Below are 8,634 nucleotides of genomic sequence, written 5' to 3'. Positions count from 1 at the left end.
AAACGTAGACCCTTGATGGGGCAGCTTATAACATGGCAATTGAGTTCCATCAACCTGAGCAACAAAGAGAGTAAGAGAGAGGCGACAGCAGGAAGAAAGCCGCCTTCCCTCACACCCTCCCCCCACTCTATTCCTGGAAGTGATTTCTCAGCATTTCTTCCACGTTCTCATTGTTGGAAACAAGTCACTGTTTCTATTTCACTTTCAATAAGAGGGACATACACAAGAGCAAAAAAAACAGGAGTTGGGGAACACTGGGAGCCTCTCAGGTACTGCCCACCACACAAGTCTCATCCTCTACAAGAACTTTGTGCTCCAAGCACTTCAAGACTCATGTCATATCTGTCTGCTTTCCAACATAGTCCCGAATTTGTCACACAGCAAAAATTCTTAGACAAATTGGAAAATGGGTAGAACTTTCTCTCCATTGGGTATTTCAGTAGATCCCACTTTACTGCTTCTGGTGACACAGGCTCAAGTAGACTCCCTGGTTTCTGTTATACCAGGAGAGCCCCTCCACCACTGGTATGCCAATTCGTAGCCATTCCATTCCCAAATTTAACAGATCTCCCCAGTGGTTGTGATTTCTGCTAACTAGAGAGGAATCAACTCGCTCCAGAGTATATTTTCTTAGATTTCTGTGGGGTTCTCAGCCCTTGAAAACAAACAAACTATGGTTTTGGTTTATCTGTTTTTTCTAGTAGATAAACAGAGATGTGGATAGTTGTACACCATAACTTTCTAAGTCCTATCTATGCATCTTTCCTGACAACATGGATGGACCTATGGGCTATGACGTTAAGTGAAATGTGTCAGTCAGAAAAAAACAAATATCGTATGATTTCATGGCTATGTTGAATTTAAGAAACAAAACAAATGAACAAAGAAAAAAAGAGACAAACAAAAAAACAGACTTTTAAAAACAGAGAACAAGTTGGTGATTGCCAGAGGAGAGATGAGTGAAGGGATAGGTGAAATAGTTAAAGGGGATTAAGAGTACACTTCTCTTGGGGTGCCTGGGAGGCTCAGTCAGTTAAGTGTCTGCCTTTGGCTCAGGTCATGATCTTTGGTTCCTGGCATCACCTCAAGTTGGGCTCCCCCCTGAGTGGATAGTCTGATTCTCCCTGTACCTCTGCCCCTCCCCTCTCTATGTGTGTTTCTCTCTCTCTCTCTCTCTCTCTCTCTCTCTCTCAAATAAATAAATAAATAAATAAATAAATAAAATCTTTTAAAAGGGTACACCTATCTTGATGAGCACTGAGAAATGTATATAACTGTTGAATCATATTGTACCCCCGAACCTAATAAAACACTATACCTAATTGTACTTGAAAATAAAATAGATAAATACCAAGTTTGAGAACCAGTGACATACGTCCACCCACATAACCTGCACAAACCAATTGGATAAATAAGTGATTTGTATGGAAAATCCACAAGAACTGTGGGAAATATGTGAATTTGAAATATATAAAAGGAAAACTGCTCATCTTTCTGGGATGCTTGGGTAGCCAATGATAAAGCACAGAGTCTCTGTAGATACAATAAGATTTAGTCATGCAGTGATTATAATATACAAGGGACCCCAGAATACTCCCTCAGTCCCATTTAAGACATAGGGAAGAAAGCAATTTTCAGATGTTAAGCGAGGAGATAGATGAAAGCCATGACAACTACAAAAATGATGTGGTGAGAGAGGTAGGATTTTCAGGTCTAGGTGCTTAGTTTTGCTGCACTTTCCAACCTACACTCCAAATGGATGGCACGAGTGCTGCAATCAGATGGTTTTGCTGAAGAGCCTCCACATGGCCCTTTTGATGTCCCTGTTCCTCAGGCTGTAGATGAAAGGGTTCAGCATGGGGGTGACCACAGTATACACCACTGAGGCCACTGCACCTTTCCTGGGAGAACGTGAGACTGCTGTACTGAGGTACACCCCAAGGCCTGTTCCATAAAACAAGCAAACAACTGACAGGTGGGAGCCACAGGTAGAGAAGGCTTTGTGCTGCCCACCTGTGGATGGGATTCTCAGAATGGAGGAGACAATTTTATAGTAAGAGAAAAGGATGCCTGAGATAGGGAGAAAGCCAGAGATGGCACCAACAAAATACATGACTATGTTGTTAGTGAAAGTGTCAGAACAGGCCAGATTCAGGAGCTGAGAAGGGTCACAGAAGAAATGAGAAATTTCCACATCCTTGAAATAGGTGAGTTGCAACACAACTGAATTGTGCATCTGGGAGACCAACAGGCTGATGAAAAAAGATGTCAAAACCAGCAGGCCACAGAGGCGGGGGTTCATGATGACCAAGTAGCGCAGGGGGTGACAGATGGCGACGAACCGGTCATATGCCATCACAGCCAGGAGGAGACTATCCAAACATCCAAAAAGCATAAAAAAAGACATCTGAGTCAGGCAACCCATATAGGAGATGGCTGTGCTCTGAGTTTGGATGTCCACAATCATCTTGGGGATTGTGGTAGAAGTGAAACCAATGTCAGCCAAGGACAGGTTGGACAGGAAGAAATACATGGGGGTGTGGAGGTGGGGGTCAGAGCAGACGGCCAGGATGATGAGCAGGTTCCCAAGCAAGGTGACCAGGTACATGGACAGAAACAGCCCAAAGAGAAGGGGCTGCAGTTCTGGATCATCTGAGAGTCCCGTGAGGAAGAATTCTGAGACACGTGTTAGATTTTGTGGTTCTATGTAGCTTGGACACCTTCTGAAAAAGAAAAGAGGGTTGGAAAAGTGGATCAAGTGAATGGGCATCCAGTACTGTGTCCCCATTGTGTATTCGAGCAATTCACAAGTAAAATATTCACACACAGGGCCATACATTCCAGTGTCTTCAGCAATCTTTCTGTGTCTTAGATCTAATTTTCTTAGAACTGTTTCCTCATTGATTTCTGTGTTATCCACATCTCTCTCTATATACATACTTTAAAAACACTCAACCAAAGAATGTTAAAGGAGCATGAACATTTGGAGATAACTGACAAATCCATCATTACCATAAAATACTCTTAAAGAATCATACCGAATAGGAAACATTCTTCTCCCTTTAAGGAAAAAAAATCATTCTGATTAAAGGACACTTAGAAACAGCCTTATTTTATTCAAATAAGTGCAAGAAATTCCCTTTAGAATATTGATAAGCTGTATAATTGCTAGAACTACATTATTGACACTCTAAAGTCAAATGTTTATAATCAGAAAGGTTTTTTTTAATGTGTTCATTATCTTCAGAGGTTTTCATCAGTTTCTGGTTTTTGACATCTCTCCATGGAAATACATGCTCACTCAAATATGCGGGTTGTCTTTTTAAAGTCTTTTCAAATATAACTTTTAACTGTGGCCTGATAGACTTCAAATTTTGATGAGTATGTTTGGGTTAAATGCACAAAATCATGCCGTATCACTGACCCCATAGATGGCATTCATTTACAATGCAGCTCTGAATCATTAAACAATAATTAATTTGTAAAAAGTACTTTCTTCCTATCTCTCATCTTACACAGGACTAAATATCAACCTTACACAATATCAGGGAAATTGACACTGGTGTTTGACTCTGCTCTTTGGGGGTTTTTTTGGTCCCTATTTTGCAGTGGTTTGGCATTGGTAAAAGTGTTTATATGTATTTCTAAACCCAAGCATTTGGAAGTGCCCTGTCCTCATGAAATCCAACTCTCTCATTTATAATTAAGGAATTTAGGACCATACAAGACCCCCCAAACCAGGTCTGAAATCTAGCCTTCTTATGCTTCCATAACTTCAGTCTTTACTGAAACTAGGAGAATTCTCCTTAATTCACTCTTTTTAAAATTAATTCCACTTAAGAGTCTGGGATTTTTTTGTTTGTTTGTCTTTTTTTTATTTGTTCATTTCTTTTGTTTCTTAAATTCCATTTATGAGTGAAATCATATGGTATTTGTCTTTCTCTGAATTATTTCACTTAGCATTATGCCCTCTAGGTCCATCCATGTTGCTGAAAATAAAGAAATAAGTAAATACATAAATAAACAATAAAATCAATTCTCCTTAAATACAATAATTTTTTTAAGATTTTATTTTGAAGCAATCTCCACAGCTAACCAAACCTACGACCCTGAGATCAAGAGTCACACGCTCCACTGACTAAACCAGTCAGCCAGCCCTAAATAGAATTATTTTTAAATAAATCCCCTGAAGGCAACTCTGATATTCATTTCTCTTGACAGGTCACACTATGGTTTAATTTAGAGAAAAATCCAAAGAGAAAAGTACAAAGACTAACATAACAAACACCTGGGGAATTTCCACATTGGTAAAATGGTAATAACAACTGAACTTACCTTATTGTGTTGTTTGAAGAAATTAAATAAAGCATAAAGTGCTCAGACCTGTGGTTCTCAATCCTAGTTGATTATTATACTTACCCATTAATATTATAAAATGTACTGACATCCTGTTCACTGCCTAGAGCCAATTAAATAATAATCTCTACCTGCACAATTCTTGGTCGTACTAATGTACAGCCAGGGTCAAAAGCAATGCCTTAAGATATTGCCAGGCACTTAGAATATGGTCAGTGAGTATTACCTATTATTACTATAATGAATGCCCAAAAACTATATTAAAATATAAGCATTTACTAATATTTGCTTCCAAACTCATATTTTACAAAGATTTGAAATATTACTGATAAAATTTTAGCTTTCTTTAAATTCCTGCATGATCTCATTGCCCTGCACATCGGTCCCCAAAGCAATCACTGTCATTAATTAGGTGGGTATATTTTCTTTGGGTGTTTCCATGATGTAATTATTTATGTATTTACAAAGGGTTTTCTTGAAAATTTACCTAAACAGTGTGTGACTAGGCACACTGCATGTAAAGTGTCCTTGTTTACTACAACATTGTGTTTAAATCTAGATAATAACACCTCAAGTAATACAAAGTACTAACTGAGGAATTAACTTCATTTTGTTTATTGATTCCTTATTTCAACAACCCTATGAAAATCCTTTTGATTTGAAATCAAGGATGCAAATCAAGGATGAAAATCCTTGCATGATATGCAGAAAATCCTTTCTGCATATCATGCAAGTAAGAATTTCTATATGACAGCTGCACGGAGGATATTGTGTTATAAAAATCAATGCAAGTTCAATTTCACTACTTATTGCCTATATTTGTTTTCCCAGAAAAATTAGTTGCTATCAACTACATGCTATTATTAAAGTATACAATCAGAAATATTTCTCAAGTATTTAGTTACCGTCATTCTGTGATAGCTCCATATAAAAATTCACATCTTATGTAGGGGATAATATTTCCATATCTCAGATTTTCAAACTCGGCTGTAAAGTGCATTACTGTTGCTAGGAAATCCTATAATCCACTATTTTACTGCCATAAGTGCTCCTGAAAAATCCCTGGTCCAGTACCCTAATTCACAGGAAGATGTGTAAATCCCTCGACCTGTGTGTGCTCGCCTCGCATCTCTGGAAATCGAAAGATAAGCCATCTCCAGAGATGCGTGGGAAGTGGAACTTAATAAATATTTGGTCATTGTTTTGTAACCAGAATTTTTTTTTTTTGCTTTTTCTTTAAGATTTTATTTATTTATTTGAGGGAGAGAGTGCACATGCAAACACTCACACACAAGCAGGGGAAGGGGCAGAGGAGAAGGGGAAAAGCAGACTCGCCCATCCCAGGACTCCGGGATCAGGACCTGAGCCCAAGGCAGATGCTTAACCGACTGAGCCCCCCACACACCTATGTAACCAGAATTTGAATCATTATTGTAACTATGGGCTTACTGATGAAATGCAATTCTAAGAAGTCTTAATAACCTTTCATTGTGTTACATGGCAGAGAATCTGGAGGCTCTCTTGTCTCAGGTCACTAGAAATCCGAAAAAGTGTTTAAACCTACACAGTTAACTTTATCTTCCCCTTCTCATTCTGCCTTTTCTTTTTCATACTTACGAAAAGCACTGTGATGATTTTTGAACAACTGAACATTGCAGATGCTATTAAATAGAAAATAATAGAGAGGTGCCTGGTGGCTCAATTGGTTAAGCATCCAATTTTTGATCCCAGGCTCGGATCGTGATTTCAGGGTCATGGTTCAAGGCTGTGTTGGGTAACATGCTGGGCGTGGAGACTGCTTTAAAAAAAAAGAAAGAAAGAAAGAAAGAAAGATCCTATTGAATGTTTATGACATAGATACAAACAAGTGCTATTTTATCTTTTTTTAAGATTTTATTTATTTATTTTAAAGAGACAGACAGCAAGAGAGGGAACACAAGCAGGGGATGGGAGCAGTGGGAGAGGGGAAAGCCAGCTTCCCACTGAGCAAGGAGCCAGAAGCCAGCCTCGATCCCAAGGCCTTGGGATTATGACCTAAGCCAAAGACAGCTGCTTCATGACTGAGACACCCAGGTTCCCCCAAGTGCTATTTTATCTTATCTCTTATCCCTAAAATGAAAGAAGGCACAGGCAGGAAAAGACCAGTGTATGCAAGCCATATTGACTATCTTTTGTTCCTGTGATTCAGAGAAAGTCCTACTCAATATTTAATATATTGGGGGGTTTTGTTGTTGTTGTTGTCTACTCTGTACCAAAGATGATACAAGATCTGGGGAAATAGAAATAATGTGATTCAGTCATTTCCTTCCAAGCACTCAGTACTTACCTTGTATAGGAGTAAAAATTAAATTTTTTGTCAGGAAACCATTGAAAACCAATCAGATCACAGGATATATTGGTTGAAGGACATAAAGGTTGGTATTAACAATATTAATCAATATTATCAATAATAATATCTAAAATTTTTGCCTTTACTGTATGCATCTGTCATGTTTTTAACCACATTGGTAGTATTCATATCTAGTCACCTAGTCCTTACTTAATGGAGTGGTATCAACTAGGAATCAAGTTAGATGACAGTTTTGAGGCTCAGAGATACTAAGAACTTGCTCCTGCTTATTCCATAATAAGAAGATAGGACTTAAAATTATATCATGGATCTGAGGCACATACATTTAACTTCTTTACTCTGTTAAATGAAATGGTTGTTTGCATCAATGCCAGGTGCCGTGTGCCTGGAGTCAGACTCTGATTCAAACCTGGCTTCATCCCATTCTATCCCATGACCTAGCACAAGTTATATTAAAAGGCTATAATCCTCTTCTCCTCTGTAAAAGAACAATAACATGTACCTGTGTATTTTAGGGGTGACTAGGCAGATGAAAAGAAACAGTCTACATAAAGCACTTATTTCAGAGATTAGGATTGGAATCCTTAGTAAAGGTTCATGATGTCATATATCTGGTCATCTGGTATCATTCCCCTGTTCCCCTTCATCATCACTTCCATGGTCATTTTGGAGTGCTTACGGGACAGTTTAGAGGAACTTATTTTCTGCTCTGGTGAGGGAGATTCCTACAGGAGCTAGAACCAGTGTGGGAGGAAAGCTGAACTCTGAATGACAATTCTCAGATTCCCACTAGAACCAAGAATACAAACTTCACAGGCCTCTGAGCTCAACCTGCATATTGGTGCCCTTCCATACAGCTACACCTACTCTCCTGCTTCTCCTGATGATGAAGAGACAATGCTCCCCCAGTTTCTTCTGTATCCAGTATCTCCAACATCACTCACTGGACTATGGGTCCTCTACGATGGGGCATGATAAAGGAATGACGGTCCATCACTCTTCTTATGCCTGTGAGTTGTGAAGACTTGGGCTCTGTTCTCAGGTTGGGTAGGAAGACAGAGTCAGGTGTGGAACCCTTGGTGTATAAGCGACTCAGGGAAGAGAAGACACACATACAGAGCCAACTGTGCTCACACTGGCCACTGAAAGTTTGCAGGGCACAAGCCGATTATTTACAGTTGTGTGGGCTTTGAAAGTTCAATGCACAGAGCTCATAATTAACCAAATTGATCTGTGTTTTCTCCCAATCTCTGAGGGCTTGTTAATATTAATGGACCAGGATCAGAAGAAAAGTAAATGTCCTTTGTAGGGTCTGAGGCCTTCCACTTCTCAGGAGTGGAAGTACCTGTGCTTCTTCTGACTTTCAACTTTCATACATCTTAATAAAAAACCCAGACTTAAATTTTAAATTAACATAAATAAACATGTGAGTTTATCAGTAATCAAATGATTAAGCAATTTAGGGAGAATTAGGACTTTTATATCAAGAATCTGGTAGTATTTTTGAGTATTTTTTGGCTGAGATTAACATTTAGATCAATGGATTTTGAGTAAAGTATATTACCCTCTATAAGAGAGGTGGGGCTTAACCAATCAGTTGAAGGCCTTAATAGAATAAAGGCTGACATCCCAGAGAAAGCAGGAATCTTGCCATCAGACTGTCTTTGGACGTGAATTGCAGCTCTTCCTGTATTTCCTCCCTGCTTAGCCTACCTTGCAACATTTGGACTTAGCAAGTCACCATAATCATGTGAACCAATTTCTTAAATCTCTATATAAATATACACATATCCTATTAGGTTCTCTAGAGAACCCAAATATATTAATATTGCTGTTGCTATCTCATTTAACATTCTTTGACCAGGTGACACTTTCGTTTTCCTCATCAAACTCCAAAATTTAGAATGAGTGCTACTAATTGAGAGGAA

The 8,634-nt window shown here is 38.8% G+C and overlaps 1 protein-coding gene across 1 annotated transcript; it reads right to left on the bottom strand.

Annotated features, from left to right (window-relative positions):
• Positions 1-1,534: 1,534 nt before the first annotated feature.
• On the bottom strand, positions 1,535-7,302 carry LOC309865703 (olfactory receptor 7E178). Its single transcript, XM_082732407.1, has 2 exons — positions 7,209-7,302; positions 1,535-2,720 (listed from the first exon to the last, which is right to left on the bottom strand). Exon 2 carries the CDS (start codon positions 2,606-2,608, stop codon positions 1,778-1,780), a length of 831 nt encoding a protein of 276 aa, XP_082588533.1. The 5' UTR covers positions 2,609-2,720; positions 7,209-7,302; the 3' UTR covers positions 1,535-1,777.
• Positions 7,303-8,634: the final 1,332 nt, after the last annotated feature.

This window comes from Mustela nivalis, assembly GCF_964662115.1.
Source record: "Mustela nivalis genome assembly, chromosome: 1".
NCBI classification, from domain to species: Eukaryota; Metazoa; Chordata; class Mammalia; order Carnivora; family Mustelidae; genus Mustela; species Mustela nivalis.
The sequence above is the reverse complement of the archived record's forward strand: the minus strand, read 5'-3'. Positions and strand labels throughout refer to the sequence as shown.

What these genes read in the sequence shown, in the direction of transcription:
- LOC309865703 (XM_082732407.1), bottom strand. Translation starts at nt 2,608, where the DNA reads ATGTACCTGGTCACCTTGCTTGGGAACCTGCTCATCATCCTGGCCGTC.